The sequence below is a fragment of the Trichosurus vulpecula genome, chromosome 5, assembly GCF_011100635.1.
Source record: "Trichosurus vulpecula isolate mTriVul1 chromosome 5, mTriVul1.pri, whole genome shotgun sequence".
Taxonomy (NCBI): domain Eukaryota; kingdom Metazoa; phylum Chordata; class Mammalia; order Diprotodontia; family Phalangeridae; genus Trichosurus; species Trichosurus vulpecula.
The window spans coordinates 127,015,736-127,033,271 of record NC_050577.1 but is presented as its reverse complement, the minus strand read 5'-3'; the positions used below and the strand labels follow the sequence as shown (position 1 = coordinate 127,033,271).

The 17,536-nt window shown below is 36.2% G+C and overlaps 1 protein-coding gene across 6 annotated transcripts in view; it reads right to left on the bottom strand.

Moving 5' to 3' along the window:
- CADPS2 (calcium dependent secretion activator 2) overlaps positions 1–17,536 on the bottom strand; it is a 730,659-nt gene that overhangs the window by 38,881 nt on the left and 674,242 nt on the right. For all 6 annotated transcript variants that reach the window (XM_036759293.1, XM_036759295.1, XM_036759294.1 and 3 more), the window contains one exon: positions 4,664–4,771. In XM_036759293.1, coding sequence (XP_036615188.1) covers positions 4,664–4,771 — 108 coding nt within the window. The remainder of the gene's footprint in view (positions 1–4,663; positions 4,772–17,536) is intronic.

The window sequence follows — 17,536 nt, the reverse complement described above, 5'->3', positions numbered from 1 at the left end:
AAGACCACTTTAAATAGTATTTCCCAAGACAGTGATCTTTGGCATAAGCAGCTTTAAACTTTAGGGGGAGGAACTTTTCATTCCTCAAGAGCTGTTGTTGTTGTGCAGTATCTGATTCTCCATGACCCCATTTGGGGTTTTCTTGGCAAAGATACTGCAGTGGTTTGCCATTTTCTTCTCTAGATCATTTTACAAATGAGGAAACTAAGGCAAACAAGGTTAAGTGACTTGCTCAGGGTCACACAGCTAGGAAGCATCTGAGCCAGATTTGAACTTAGGAAGAAAAGTCTTCCTGACTCTAGGCCCAGAATTTTATCCACTATGCCACCTAGCTGCCATAGCTTTAATACTTAAGTTCACATTTAGTAGATAGAAGGCTCTTGTTCTGACTCTGCACAAGATTTTGTCTACCATTCCATAGAACTCTACCCTGTAAGCTCACTCCACACCCTGGACTACTTCTCACATTGGAAGCACCCTCCATCCCTTCAGCCTCTCCCTAGAACCTCCATTTTAAGAAGGAGGCCCAGGCCAGCTAGGTCTTCACTCCTCTCTGGGCTGTATTCCTGACTGTCCACAGGACAGTCTACAACGTGAACCCAGCCAAGTACTTTTATCTACTCCCCACCATTTTCAGCTTATTTTTATGTGATATCTTCCAGTATTAGAATGTGCTTCTTGAGGGTAGAGCCTATCTTTATTTCTGCTTGAATTTGTATTTCCAGCACTTAGCACAGAGCATGGTATGTAGTAAGGCTCAGTAAATGCTTTTTGATTTGGCTTGATCTGCCTTTGTGTTTTCCATGGTAGCTGTTAGGAGACCCAGGTACATCCTTGACAGTTTGAGGGGCCCAGATCCAGTATAAGGTTGTTCTGCATTCTGAGTTAGTCTCACAATTGGCCAGGTCACTCAAATGAAACTCTAGGCAGTGGCCATACAATAGCCAACAATCTCTCATTTCAGCATAGGCCCTAGGTTATCAAGGAATTTCATCTCAGGCAACTACAATTTCCAAGGAACGTTCCAGGCAGCATTGTGCTATGTATGGAAAGAGAAATGGAATGAGATTTGGAATACTTGCATCTTGCGTCTACTGTTGACAACTTCTATGATCTTGGGCAAGTCTCTAGGTCTGTTTCCCCATCAGTAAAAATGGAGAGGATTGGACTTGATGGTTTCTAAGATACATTATAGTTCAAAATTCTAGGATCTCATCCAGAGGATAGGGCCTCTTGAGTGAAAAAAAATGTTTACTCATTAAAATATAATGTAATCTATTTCTCTACCTTCCCAAACATTAAAGGCCTAATATGTATATTATTATGGAAAATACAAGGATACACCTTAATAATAAACATAACGTTGATATTGCTAGCCAGGATGAATACTTGCCTCATAAATTTATTACATAAAGCTTTTTCCCCCCTTCCTGATTCCAGGTTCAGCACTCTATCCAGTGGTATCTAGCTGCCTCAGGTGAAACAGAGAATAACCAGGTCTTACCATCTTCCTATGATTAAGGTCTTCTAGGCCTTACCATATGCCCTACCTCCAATGCCTTCATGACTTCCTGCACTGCCTGAAGATCTACAGACATAACCTAAAGATTCCTGGACCTTTCTATCCACCCCTTAGGCCTTCAGGACCTTTCCTTCTACCCTGCACCTGAACTTTCTTTTATATGTTGAATCTCCCCAATTAGGGTGTGCATTCCTTGAGAGCAGTCTGTCTCTCCTTTATATGTCTATCTCTAGTACTTAAGCACAATTCCTGGCATATAATATGTGGTTAATAAATGCTCACTCGTTCATGCATTCTTTTATCTGTTCAAACTATACATACTGGTTCAAGGAATATGAGGTATTCCCTACCTCTAGCACAAGTGACAAATTAGGGTGAGGGAAATTCTGGAACAAAATAGAATAGATTAGCCCTATTTTAATGCCAAAATATTTTATACAATAGTTTTGATATACAAGTTCATATTTAATATTTTAGGGGGAAATATCACCAGCACTGGCTTTTTATGGGATTCATATTTACCTCATGTGGAACACCAACTTTTTTTTAGAAATAGCTGATCACAGAGATTAAGAAACATTGTGATTTAAAGTGTTTTGTTTTTAAAAAATCCTATTTGGCAAGTGATGTTAGCGGCATTCAGGCAGGGAAGTTGCATAGACCTATTTTCTGACCTACTCAGGAAATATCTTAATTGGGATAACAAAGATTTTCCAAATGACTGAGTAAAATTCTTCCCTTCAATTTTTTATTAGCAGTAGGCTAAGCTGGTAAACAGTATATAAACTCATTATTTCAATTGTTTTCTGGTACCTTATAAATACTACATTAAGATGTAGTTAAATGGATTTCCAATAATTAAATAATATCTTTCAGTTATAATCTATTGTTTTAGATATGTACCCTATTTTATCTTTCAACACCTACTTGAAAACCTCTCATTTACTTACTGTGAATGAGAAAATTTGACATTGGCTAATTAGGGGCTCTGAGTCTTCCCTTGCATACGTGTTTTTCTTGCTAACGTATGTAATAGCTAAAAGATCAGGTTTCACTACATACCATCCATCCATCCATCCATCTCTCTATCTATCTATCTATCTATCTATCTACACATGTAGGCAGTTATGGATGTATCTATATATACGTGTGAGTATGTATATGTATATATATGCATGCTTTAATTATCAAAAATACCTAATTTCTTGAAAATATTACTATGTTTAGGAAAAATATCTCTATTTTATGATTATGAGTATAATTATTATAGCATGGAGTGGTGCTGTACATGCAGTAGAATGGTATTGGAGGTAGTTTTCAGAAAGGGCTCCTGGAAAAGTCCAATTTTAACAGCATAATAACGATAGCACGTGACAGCCATATCAGATGCTAAGTCTCCAAAAAGATGCTAACATCTTAACCATGAAGGTTTAAAGATCCTGTCACTTTCATGTCTCATTCTGTCTCCCCAGTTCCACTTTAATTAGTGAGCTCTATTTTCCCCATAAGAAGCCTCATGAATGAAGGAGGAGAGCAGACCCCATGACAATCTAATGCCCTGTTATGAATTGGTATGATGCCAAAAGGGGTTCAAAATGTTTCACAAATCAGTCACAGGAAAAAAAGAAGCAATTCTGCACACAATGTATTTGTATTCATTCTCTCTCTCAAACTAAGCTGCCTGGTGTGAGACACAGAACACAAGCTGCAGTTGGACTTCCTGAGAAGAAACACAGCCAGAATAACAGCAGCTCAACTTTCTCTGTCCAACATAAAAAAAAAAATCAGCATAAGCAAAAAAAGGGGAAGGGGCGTTAGAAACAAGCCATCTGCTTGGAGGCTGAGAGCGCTTCCAAACTGATGCAGAAGTTGTTAACATGGTTTTAGTACTCTGAAAAAGTGCCAGCTGAATGGATGGTAATTTTTCTACCCCTGCAGGGCATCAAAGCTTATATGAAATCATTCTTTTCACACATATTAACACTTAGCTTATTAAAACAGACGATACTTTTATTGTAAAGTGGCCCGAGTAGAGCCTAGAAATGTAAAAAAAGGGAGAGAAGGAGTCTCATCATGACCACCCAGTCTGATAAACGGCAAACAGGGACATGACAGACCGTGGCAGAGACGGTGATGTTCATGGACCTTCTGGAACCACCATAGCTGAAGTGTCACCAGGAAGCCCGTGAATTGCTGTTATGAAAACATTTGCAGTGACTCGCATAATTAAAAGAAACTGCCAGGAAAGCTTTTCTAAAATACAGAGAGGATGTACACAAATAAATACACTTCAAAGGGAATATTACATTTCAGACTTACTAACAGACTGGATTATGCTAAACTGTATCAAACACCCAACAGTCCTTCCTTCCAACAGGCTCTTATATAATTAGAATGACTGACAGTATTGTGATTTAAATGGACTGCTCTCTTAGTCTAAGTTGCAGATTCTCTCTGAGGGTAATCTGATGACCATGGGACCTCAAACCACAATCCTCTATTTGAGAGAGTTGGCATGTTTAGTCTCAAACTGCAGTGCAGATACAATTATAATATTATGTCTTCAAGCACATATCAGCACAGTTAAATATATATATCTATATATATATATTCACACACATGTACATCTATCCATTCATCCATCTATCTATCTGTCTGTCTGTCTAGCTCCACTAAAAGCAGAGTAGCAGCTTTTAGGTTATTTCTTTGTATCCTATTTCTTTGTTTAGCCAATGAATGTGATATTGATCTTTAAAAAAAATCTTAAAGAAGAAATAGAATCCACTGAAATAAGATTCGGTTTGTGGAATGCCATAACAAAAATAAAGGGTGGGTAGAATGAAATGACAATGTATGCAATGGTATAGTACTCTACTCATTAAAATTAACCCTAGCATGTTTTTTTTTTTTTGCCTCTCAAATCAAAAGTGACAACTTTCATGCAGACAATGTAGCCACTGAAGGTTTCCATCAGCAACTGAAGGAACTCTAATAGAAAAAATTATCAAATCCATGCATGGAAACAGAAATGATCACCAGAAAAAACAGTTCTGATCCACATGAAAAACTCCATCAAATTGCAACTTAGGCCTTTGTAATATTTCCCTAATGCCAACATGCCTTGCAAAAGTAGTTACTTACATCGAACAGCTTTTCTATATACATTTCCTCATTGACCTTTTCTCGAAGGATATCCTGGTTTTGCCGGACAAACATGATGTAGGCATCAGATAAATCCATTCCTGGTTTCTGTTAGGAGAGAATTGAGATATGGGGAGAGAAAGGGAAAGAGAAAACCAGAAAGAAAATCCATCAGTCATTGTTCAAAGTTGGTACAAAGTAGTTCCCACTTATAGAGAGATTTTGAGCTAGAAGAGCCCTTAGGTCATCTAGCCCAACTCCCTCATTGGTGAATGAAAGCTTACTTGACCTCAACCTTGGGAAATAATTGTTCATATTCTACAAATTACATTTGTAAAAGTGCTAAGAATCTAAGTCAGGATGAGCACTTCTGATAATTTGCTATGTATATCTAAGAGGTAAAATACATGATTCACTCTTTAGGAATATGATCAGAAATTCATGAGAGACGCCACGCAGCACGGTGGGCAAAGCAAAAACATGCTGTTCTTGGAAGCAAGAGAATGGGATTGGAGTCCTGGCTCTGATATATTTTAGGTATGTGCCTACTGGCAGACTTCATCAGCTGTGAACTTCATTTCTTCATCTATAAAATGGGAGTTATATTACTTCTTGTGCCATCTGCCTCATAAGGTGGTTGTCATTAAAACAAATGGAGGTCAATGGACATGTTGTATAGACACATACAAGCATGACAGGTCAGTTAAGCGCGCAGACATTTAAAATAATCCGCATACCATGAGCACTCCCTAACTGTAACCACAGTTTACTTTTCATTATCCTGGTGGAGATTATCTACCAACAAGCTGGTGGTATTTATGTGTTATGTAAAAGTAGGCTTGGTTTTCTTTCTGAGTGATCCAAAATGTTACTGGCCACCTCCTTCAATGGCTAAGAATATTCAAGCAATGCAAATTTATCATATAAGTCTAAGTAATACATAATTAGAGAGAAAATTTCACGCAAAAAATTTTTAAAAAGAACTTTTAATGCATTCTGAAGCCAAGTACAAATTTTTTTTTGGATTATCCATATATAGGAAACAATTTGGTGGAGTAGAAAGAACATATCACTTGGAGTCAGAAGATTTGGATTTAAGTTTCAGATCATATAACATTTGTCAGAGTTTGCATACACACAAAAGTAGTCATGTTCTAAGTCTTCCTAGCGGTAGTCTATAGACAGGGAAACCAACAAGTAGAATGGATGAAGTCTTATTCTGCCTGGTTGTCAATGAGTCAATTCCCTTCCCAACTTGTCCCTAGCATTTTAAAACCACACAATCTTGAGGTTTTATGGTCAGAAGGGACTTTAGACATTATCTAGTCCAATCCTCTCATTTTACAGTCAAGGACAATTATCCAGCCTCATGATAACTCAGTAGAACATATTTGCCTTAGTGAACTCCAACTTAGTTTGACATAATCTATTTTATAATCTATTTAGTTAATTTAGTTGACTTAGGCATGGTGTTAACTAAGACATGACAGCAATCATCATCATCATCATCATCATCATTCATTCATTCATTCATTCACATAGTGCTTCAAGGTAATCAAAGCACTTGCCTTATAACAACATTCCAAGGTTGTGTCTTACTCGTCCCTTTTTACAGATGAAGAAAAGGAGACTGGGAGAGATTAGATGACTTGTCCATAGTCACACAGTTTGTAAACATCTGAGGATGAACTTGAGCACTGGCCTCCTGACTCCATGCTACCTCTCCATATAGACTAGGTTGCTTTGCTTGAGTCCAGGTCTACAGACTGCACTCATAACCTTAATAAGCTGTGTGATCTACTTTCTAAATGAATATTATTGGTCAGAAGAGGTACTGTGTAAAAGGGGGAAAGAACTAGGATGTTTACATCACCCCAACTCTAAGAACAAATTTGAAACTTATTCTTTATTGTTGGTGAGTCAATGGTACCATCTATATGGTCAAGGCTAGTGTATTCTTTGACAATAGGCCTTAAAACCCATCCTTTCTTTTGCATATTTGGTACATTTCCAAAAGTTTTTAATGTAAAACCAGGACACAGGTTAGGCATCAGGAAAATGCAGCTTATTCAACTAAAGGTTATTTCAAAGGTTGGGTATTTTTTTTTGCTTTTGTGACAAAGATGTTTTGAGCAAGACTAAAGGCTTTATTACTTAACAGCCTGAAGTTGAACAAACATTGTGCAAACTTAAGAGCCCTTAAAAATACAACACTCGTATAAGCCTTACAAAGATCGCTTATTAATATCAAAGAATGATGCACAGACACTTTGCTACTGGCATTTCCTTAAAGATTATACGTTTATAATGCTGGTTACATTTCAAATATAATAGAGGCTTTTACTAAGTTAATTCTGAAATTTATTTTTACGCTCCAAAGTCCAGAAACATCTAAACGCATACATGTCTTCTTTAAGTGTATGATTTATAATGGAAAATTTTATCCCCACTGAAAGAGTGGATGAAGAAGTGGCCTTGGAGACAAGGACACCTGAGGGTAAGTCTTCTCTGATATATTACTGGCTGCCTTACCAGTCTAGTATCTTTGCCAAGAGAATCCCAAATTAGGTCATAAAGAGTCAGGTGACTGAAAAATGACCGAACAACAACATGAGCCTGGGCAAATCACTTATCCTCTCAATGCTCTTTGCGAATTTCTAAGACTAAATTGCCCAGAAAGTGCCAACCTACATTGGTAAAAGGAATTTCCTTGTCTGGAGTTACCCATACCAATGAAATCAGGCTCCAGTTCTTATCCCTGTCTGCTCTAGGAGAAAAGTCAAGAGAATTTTTTTTTTTACAATGGTCAGCATCTTAAGGTTAACTAGCACTTTGGGGCAATGAGAAATTCTTAAGTACTGGGATTCTCTCTGGCCTCTCAAGTGCCAAAGACTGAACAGCGAGGAAGTCCCAAAGCACATCAAATAGCCCAGGAACTAAAGTGACATGGTAGGGGCTCCTTAGCCAGAACAATGGTGTGAACTCATGCTAGGCTCATGATAAGCCAAATACTCTATAAACACTATGTGAGAGCTGTTGCATGGAGACAAATTAAATTGAGATTTAAAAGCAAGGGCAATTCAAGTTCTCCCACCTCTAAAGTTTTTATTTTATTGTCATTCAAAGAAACAACTGCTCTTAGTTGTTTAATCCAGTCAATCATTTGACCTGTCAGCCAAGAAACTGTTGAATTACAGCAGGGAAGATTGCCAGAAAGTGACAGTATACAATAGATTTTAAAAGTAGCCTACTTACTCAGTGGGAAAAATGGTGGCAGACACCAGGATTTGGATTTCTATATCAGATACAGGAATAAGGGGCTCAGGATTAGGGCTAGGGTGCACATGATGAAAGTTAGGAAGACTATATTTCACTAGAGACTTATGGCTCTGATCAAGAGTTCTTTAAGATGAAACTGGAGGGAGAAACAAACTAAACACACACACACACACACACACACACACACACACACACACACGAACACACCCACCCCCAAATATTTGCTAGTGATTCCCCTTCCTCAACCTCCAATTGCTTTGTATTTATATTGTATGTATTTTGTTCTTATCCATACTCATGTTGTTGTTGTTGTTGTTGTTGTGTGTGTGTGTGTGTGTACACACCACATAGTTATACAGAGTATGGTAGATAATTGAAAGAATTAGAGATCTTAATCCAAGGAGACAAATGTATTCAGCCTCACAGGTATCACTAAGGACCTACTAGGAGGGTAACTCCAGGCCAGAATAATGCAATGGAAGGGCATATCTTATTCAGAAGAGAAAGAAAAGATAAAGGGGGCAGAGATGCGGCAGTATACATAAATGGCACTGTGTATTTCCTGTGAGGAAATCCAGAGAAAGAAGGTTGTCATATGGTAAAGAGCATAAGCATAACAGAATACATTTGGTTGATTTCAACAGAAAGAGAAGCAGAAACAATACTATCATTGATGTATAGTACATACCACCAGAACAGAAGAAGAAAATGGATGATGTGTTTAGGAAACATGTCACAAACTTAGCAGTAAAGTATGACAATGATAGGGTGCAATGTGAACATCTTGTGGCAGTCTTTGTTAAAAGCAGAGAAGTTTATAAATTCATTTCTTATCTTGATAATTCTATCCTTCAGAAATAGAAGGGACAAGCAGAACTTCTGTTAAGTTCTGACTCTCTGGATTTTACTCCCATGTCCCCATGTAAATACCTGCCCTCCTGTTAAAGTGTTGTCATCTATTAGAATGGAAGCTCATTGGAGCTAAGGCCTGTCTTTCTTTTTGTATCCCTAGAGCCTAGAACAATACCAGGTACATATTATGTGCTTAGTAAATGCTTGTTGCCTATGTGTCTGAACCAAAGTGAATTGAATTTGCTGCTGAAGCACCAATGACGGAAACCTTGGGAGGGAGTGATGATGCTAATTTAGAGTTGGTGATGGTTGAGAAACAGAATGCTGGGCATAGTCTGACACTCATCCCAGACTTGGGGAGAGCAGATTTCAAAGACCTTAGCAAAAACAAACAATAGGTAGGATTCCATATATATATATATATATATGAGGAGTTGAAACATTCTCAAGAATGGAATTCTGATGGAATAAAAAGAATTGGTTCCATCGGGAAGTGAATAAAACGGGGAAATTGTCTAAAGAGTCTAACTAGGCTGAATCAGAAACTCATTGATCAACTAAGATTTCTAAAAAGATACCTAAAATGTTTTGCATGACTGCACATGTATAATCTATATCAAACTTCTTGTCATCTCAAGGAGGGGGGAAAAGAGGGATGGAAGGAATTGAGAACTCAAAATTTTTAAATGAATGTTAAAAATTGTTTTTACATGTAATTGAGAATAAATAAAACAATAATTAAAAAACCCCAAAGCTCCATAGAGCAGATATAAACAAAGGCTGGGAAGTGGAGATGACATAGCCCTGTCAGAAAAGTATCAAGAATGTTAAGCCTGGGAAGGACCTCAAGAGTTGTTATTAATGCCAAGGACAACAAAAAACTATGTTGGGGGCAAGAGGAAGATTAAATGAGGTACAGGACCACTCACAGGTCTGATGGAATGATAATAGTATCACACTGAAAGATGGCCCAGCTGCTCCCTAAGTCTTCTTTTACTTCAATTTTCTTTATCAAGGAAAATTATCTCCAGACTGGGAAGTAAAGAACAAAAAATGCTTGACAGGAAATTAAAACACAGAATAAGTGGAGATGATAAGGTAGCACCTGTCTTCTCTAAAAGGGTTCAAATGAGCATTCCTGAACAAGTTATATATTAGAGTACTGAAAGAACTGGAACATGTGATTGCTCAGACGCAAGTTATAGAGTTTGGGCAAGGACTTGAAATAGACAAATGTCCCAATTTTGAGAAAAGGGGAAGAAGATGAATTCTTTTAAATATAGGATGTTGAACTTTGATTCTTGGCAAAGTTCTAGGATGTATTATTAGATGGAAGGCCTGTAGAAAGGGAAACAGTTATCATTAAGAGTCAGCAGTATTTCATTAAATTTTCCTGTCAGACAAACCTAAATTCCTTCTTTTAAATAGGCATACTAGATTAGTTGTGTGATCCTGGGCAAGTCACTTCACCCTGGCTGCCTCAGTTCTTCATCTGTAAGCTGAGTTGAAGAAGGAAATGGCAAACCACTCCAGTATCTGTGCCAAGAAAACTCCCTGGACAATCCCATGAGGTCACGCAGAGTCAGACATGACTGAACAACAACTGGCTTAATAGAATATAAGGGTACCGTGTTTCACTTTTATTTAACGTTATAAGGTTTTACAAAAGAGTTTCTTCAGAACAACACAGTGAAGTAAGTGGCACATGTATCTATCAATCATTCCTCTTTTACAAATGAAGAAAGTAATGCTCTGAGAGGTTGAGTTGCCATGTTTATATAGCTAGTAATACTGATTAGAACTATGAGTCAAACCCATGCTCTCTCTCCAGCGGCATACATAGTATATTTCTGGATTTCAACCAAACATTTGTTGACCTTTAGTCATATCCTTGTAGACAAGATACAGAGATGTGGACAGATGGATGATAGTACCATTAAACAGATTTGTAATAGTGTAGTATTTACACAAGAAGAATGCTTAGTATTGGATCAATAACAACACAGATAGGTAGTTTTAGTAGGGTTTATGATAGTTGTTTTAGGTCTTGTTCCTCTCACCATCATTTTCAACGATTTAAATGAAGGTATGTAAGGCATTCTTGTCAAATTTGTGGAAGTCGGGGGGGATCGCTAACCTGTTGGATGGCAAAACAGATCCAAAAATACCTTGATAGGCCAGAAGAGTCAGCTCAAACTGATAAGATGCAATTTTAATAGGAGTGAATGAAAATCCCTATAGTTGTGCTGAAGAGAAAATTCAGTTCCACTGGTTTAGGCCGGAGGAAGCATGGCTAGAGAGCAGATCACATGAAAATGACCTGGGGGATTCAATCATCTGTGATCTCAATATGTCACTAGTGTGGCATGGTGGCCGTGGAAGACAATTTGATCTTTTATGTCCTGCTGCCCAGACCTGAGGTTACATCAGTGTAGGGAGCGCCCTCATGTAGCTTAGAATGTTTTGTGGAATATTTCGTAACAGATTAATCAACATAATTGTTAGAATATTTTTTCCATATATGGTAATACAGAACTATTTCAGCACTTGGTAACTTGGAACCTATTCATTTATTGTGTTTGAATTTAAGTTCCGGCAAATTAAAAGAAATGAATTCATCTCAAATTCAAGGTGTTTCAAGTGCTTTTCTCCTTAAGGGTAAAAAAATTAAAATATATTCTTAAATTTCATAGACTTTAAGGTAGAGACTGTAAGGGTTTTGTCAAATGTCAACAAAATAAGTTGAAATTTTTGTTTTGCTTTTTAAATTACTACCTGGGATAAGATGTATAAATATGTTCCTTGTGTTTGAAAGATTCTAGTTTATAAATATACACAAATAAATGGGGGAGCCATGATATGGTAATGATATCAACTGCACAGGTTGTAGCCATTGGTCTACAACTTCAATTAGTTGTAGGGAGTAGTTTGAGACCTAAAGAGGTTAGGTATAGTTTTAGAGATACTTATCCAGTATTATTATATTATTAATATTTTCATAGCCAGTATATGGCAGAGGTAGGACCTGAAGCCAACTCTTTCTGACTCTGAGGTCATTTCTCAGAGGACAGTTGTGAGAACACACCATACTGTTTCTTAGGCTGTGATCTTATGCTGTATTACTAGAAGTATGGTACCCAGATTAAGGGAGTGATAGCTCCATTGCATTCTGTCTTATCCAGACCACATCAGGCCACATTATAGAGGTCACTGACAAACTGGAACAGGTTTAGAGCAGAAGTGTCAAACATATAGCCTGTGGGCTGCACGTAGTTCATAACATGCCCAAGTCTGGCTTGGACCAGATTAAAATGTAATCGGGACCTAGTTAACAAAATAAATTAATTATTAAAAAGGAAATATATAAACCTGTGTGGTTTTTTTTTTTTGCTTTTTGGCAGGGCAATTGGGGTTAAGTGACTTGCCCAAGGTCACACAGCTAGTACATGTGTCAAGTGTCTGAGGCCAGATTTGAACTCAGGTCCTCCTGACTCCAGGGCCGGTGCTCTACTCACTGCACCACCTAGCTGCCCCACCTGTGTGGTTTTCTAAGTCAATATTTGACCCAAAGGTTTTCTTATGTACAATTCAGTGGCTTCCATTTCTATTAGTTTGACACCTTTGGTTTAAAGGATAACGAGAGGTATCTAAATCATGCCATATGAGGATCATTGGAAGGCTATGAGGACATTTATCCTAGAAAAGAGAAAACTCAGGGAGGCATGAGAGCTGACTCTCTGAGAATTGAAGAGCTTTCATCTGGAAAAGGGATTAGAATTGTTTACCTGACCCTAGAAAGCAGAACTGAAGCATAAGAGGTAGAAGTTGCAAAGAGCCAGATTGAGATTTGGTGAAAGGAAAAACTTCCTAACACTTATAGATAGCCAAAAATAGAATGAATTGTTCCAATAGGTCAGTTCCCTATCATTTGAGGTCTTAAAGCAGTGGGTGGGTGACCACTGGGCCATGAATTAATAAGACAATTCATGCTCCCGTGTAAGCTGAACTCCACAGTTTCTAAGGTCTCTTCCAATATGAGATGTGCACATAGTATGTATATACAGACATAAAAATGTATATAAGTATATGTATATGCAAAACACTTGTTTCTTTGATCATATTTAAGACTGTTCATTAAAAATATCATCCAAGAAGACAGGTCCTTTCTTAGCCTAATAAACATCCTTTATCTCAATATTACTACAGAGAAATATAAATGTCAATTCTGTTTTGCAGAACAAAACGGTTAAAATGTTAAATCTATAAATTGAAATATTACAACTTGTCATGACAACATGGATTTTAGGTAGGTCATTTTGACTTTAAATGTGTTTTATAAAACTGAAAAACAGACTAAACTTCTCTTTTGAAAATAAGTTTTCTTTTAGTAAGTTAGGAAACACTTGCCTGAAAAAAACAAAAGCCCGAATTATAACATTTCTCATTAGCATTACTTCTTCCTTTATCTTTGAACTGTTTACCTATTCTTGAAATTGTGACATATGGGAATTTCACACCTAGCGAATATATTTTCCTGCAGCTTGTGGCATGAGACTATAATCATTAGAAGAATATACACAAGTAAGAGTAACTGCAACAGCTGGTGACATTTACCAATTAGAATGATGGTTCTTTAAAACACTTTATCCTTTCCTTCATGTATGAAGGGTAATTATCTCTGATAAATTGCCGAAAAAATATGTCATTTTCCTTTTAAACAGTTTTGCTTTATAATATGAATGTGTTTAGATTGGGGATATTATCACTGGATCAGTGCTCCTTCGTGCTATCACTATTTTGTGATACTGTGATTTTAAAACTTTGAAAGTCTTTACACTTTTTCATATGTTAAGCTATTCTTCCATTCGGAATTAAGCCTTCTATTCCAAAAATAACTACAAGAAGATATCCTGCTGCCAATTCTTTTCCGAGTGAAATGGAAATATTGTGCCTACATTATAAAAGAGAAATTACTGCTTTTTCAGTGTGTTAATACACAATGATTTATCAAAGGGACTACCATTCTAATCATTAGCAACAATAGAACAACATAGCTTTTTTCCATGATTGAGAAGGTTTTTTTTTTAAGATACTAAAATTTGAAACACTCTAAAATGAAAATTAAATCGTTTAAATGCCTATCTAATAAATGTGATGAAATAAAAATTAAACACCCAATTAAAATCTTTTAAAGCTATTATTGCTGTCATTCTGAGAGTATTTAGAACATTGAGCATCAGATAAGGTTGCTTTTCACAACTTGGGTTTTATTTAAAACTCTTGCCTATTCATTTCACTAGACACGAAAAATAAAACTAAAAAGTTTTCCATCTTGCACTGATTTTAAAGGAAGCCAACAGTTGCTCATAGGCAATTTCTAACTCAATTCAGAAAAGAATCAGCAATGTTTCAGCTACTGTGTCATACCAAATGAATGTACCAGTAGACTTTCACTCTCTACACAAAACAGAACTAAATCACCAAACATACCAGGAAATGAAATATTTCCAGTAGGTTTCCTTATCACTTGTTACACAAGTAACTGAATACACTGGTGAGTGAATGAGTGTAGACCCAAGTGAGGATTTTTTTTCTTTCCCCTAGGGTTAATCACTAGTTAACCTGGCAAGATGAACATGCTGTTTAAAAAAAAAAAAGAAAAAGAAAGAAAAGGAAAAAAAATTCCTCGTTAATTATATGCTGCAAATGCTCTCACTTCCTGCTGCTACACCTAATCCCACAGGTGCAAGCCTTCTCTTCTGCCATTCCTGGGTAGGTGGGCACAACTCTGCCGTCATTCTTCCCAGCAACAGATTTTGATACTGTAGAAGCTGTACAACCTTCCACTGGAGGTTAACAATGCATTAGAAAAACACTGTCATGTTGCCTATTTAACAAGGAGACAAATTTTTAAATATATTTTTTCCTGTTTTAGAGATGAAATAGAGGCTACAATATAATTGACTTAATTTGAAAGTGCACTTCTCTCAGCCTACAAAAGCTTGCCTTGCAGCAACAAATCAGAAGCAATATCATGATCCTTCCATAATGTAACTTCTATGCTTTATAAACAAGAAGGTCTGCATCCAATCATGCTACTGGAATGCCTTCCTAAAGTTGGAGCCAAATGATTAGTGCGTATCTCATTGAACGATAACACTGTCGGAAATCCCAGTACTTGGTGATACACTACAATCCACGTCGAAGCCTTTCTCTGCCTTTCCACCCTCTGTGATTCTTGTAGCATTTTCTCATAGCTCACAGTACAGCCAAGTGTTTCTAGCCTCTGTTGTTTAAATTTAAAGTCATTTGGGACATAGGAAATGAAGTAATGGGCTGGGAGAAGGAAGCTCAAATCTTGACTTTGATATGTATAAGCTTTGTGACCTTAGGCAAGTCACAACTTCTACATGCCCAAGGTAACTCTCTAGGATTTATCAAAGCCATGGACAAACTCACTGTAATCTATGTAAGTGGAAGAAATGTCCAAATCGAGAGTTAATCCACATTGAAAAAACAAACAAACCAAAACCAGACCTCACATCTTTCATTCTTTGAATACATACTTAAGAAACTAAGAATAATTTATAACCAATCTTTCAAAAACATAGAATATATATATACATACATATATATACTTTAATCTTATCAATTAACTAAAAAAGCAAAAAATAAATCCAAACTTATTTTGTTGTTGACAGTTGATGATAACCTCATACAACATTCCTTAAATTCTGTGGAATTAAAATTTTTTATTTTACTAATTTATGTAGAATGTTTTCCTAAATCCCCAGGTTCTCAATATTCTTTAAATTCTATTGACTTTAAGGATAAATTTCAATTGGGGTGGCTTGTATGGAAATGCTTTTATAAACACTCAGGTTCATAACATTCCTTAAATTGAGAATAAATTTCTATTTTACTGGCTTATGTAAAAATACTTTTGTAAACCTTCAGGTTCACAATATTCTTTAAATTCTAGTGAATTTAAGAATAACTTTTAATTTTGCTGACTGCTGCAGAAATGCTTTGGTAAGACCCCAGGTTCAATGTGAATTCATCTGACAAAAGACATTTGTGGGGAATTTAACTGCTTCACAAATGAATTGGTTCCTGGTTACTAAACACTAAAGAAGTTTCATGTTGTCAAATGAAGAGAAGATATTCTGATTACTACTATTCTTTAATCGTTTTTCTTTGAAAAACAAGTTTAATATTTTTTTTCATCATAGTAAAATAAAACTAAGTATCAATATGGAGCTAAAATTTCCTTTACTCTTATATTATGACCCTGATCTGAGAGGAAATAGTAGGAATATTGCATGCAAATTAAGAGACAGTGTTTTAAAAACCAATTTCTGTATCTTAATTTTGTTTTTTTATAAAAAAAGATGACCTGCTTTATTTCTAAATTTCAAGATTATCAACAACAAAATCCTAGTCCCTTATTATATTAAGCAGATTATGGAATTACATATTTTTCTGCTAAGTTTTATTGATGCTTAAAATTTAATCTAAATACATATTTTTCTCTTCTCAATAATATTTTAAATGGTATTTGGCTTTTTCCTATTACATATAAAGGCAATTTTAAGAATTAATTTAAAAAATTTAAGTTCTAAATTTTCCCTCCTTCCCTCCCTATGGTCCTTCCTAAAATGGTAAGCAATTTGGTATAGGTTATATATGTAAACACATTATTTTCATCTTTAGACCCGTAACTGAGGACTAGGAAAGCATTTATTGAAATTTTAAAATTTCTTTTTGTGATTTCATTGATGTAGGGAATCCCTTGTGTGAAAACTTCTTCCATCAACATAACTTGCTTCTCTGCAACTTAATCTTAGCTGTTTGGGGGACAGTTGTGATAGGCCCATTGTGTCACATGGTCAGTTAGTTTCAGAGGCAGAGCTTGAACTCAGGTCTTCCTGACTTCAAGGCTAGGCTCCCCCCTCTTTTTTAAATACTATATCAAATACTTTTTTCTAAAAAACAAATCCAAAAATATTTTTGAAAGTAGCCTTTTGAATAAGTAACATGTACCTATCAAACCTGTCTCTTTCATTGCCATTTCTACAGGGGCAGTCTTAAATTACTCTGGAGTACTCTTGACATTGGACTGTGTCCATGGAAATATATGTTCTGTTTTTCAGTGATTATATTTATATCCATTAATATTTATATAGCACTTTAAGCTTTTACAAAGTGCCTATTTCCAATAGTTTGTCTAGTAAGTTAAAAACTTGCTTTTTGAGCTTTTCTAACATATATTTTTGACTCATTTCCATTCTAGACCTTTTGATTCTTGTTTCACTTCAAGTATGGAGCTTCTGAAAGTTACTTTTTCAAAACAGTGACATGTAACATGTCATTAGAACTTCTGAGCTCGAAATGCAATGGTGTGACACAAGCTTCTGTGTGTTTAAACATACTTATATGTTCACTGGGGGAAAAATTCTGCTGAAGAATGGTAGGAACCTATTTCAGTTTGACAACATGAACACTGGGGAAAAGTTTCCTATAGGGTACAAAATATTAAAGAAAAAGGGAAAATCTAAGTCTACTGAGGTTCAAGAACTCACAGTTTACCTCCTCTGCTATGAGACTGAAAATTTCTTGACTTCCTGGATGTCACAATTTTTCAGTCTTTAAGTATCACCTACATCTTGTTTGGTTACCCTATCTGCTGATTCTACCCACCTCTAATCCATCCTCCACAAAGCTGCCACATTAACATAACTA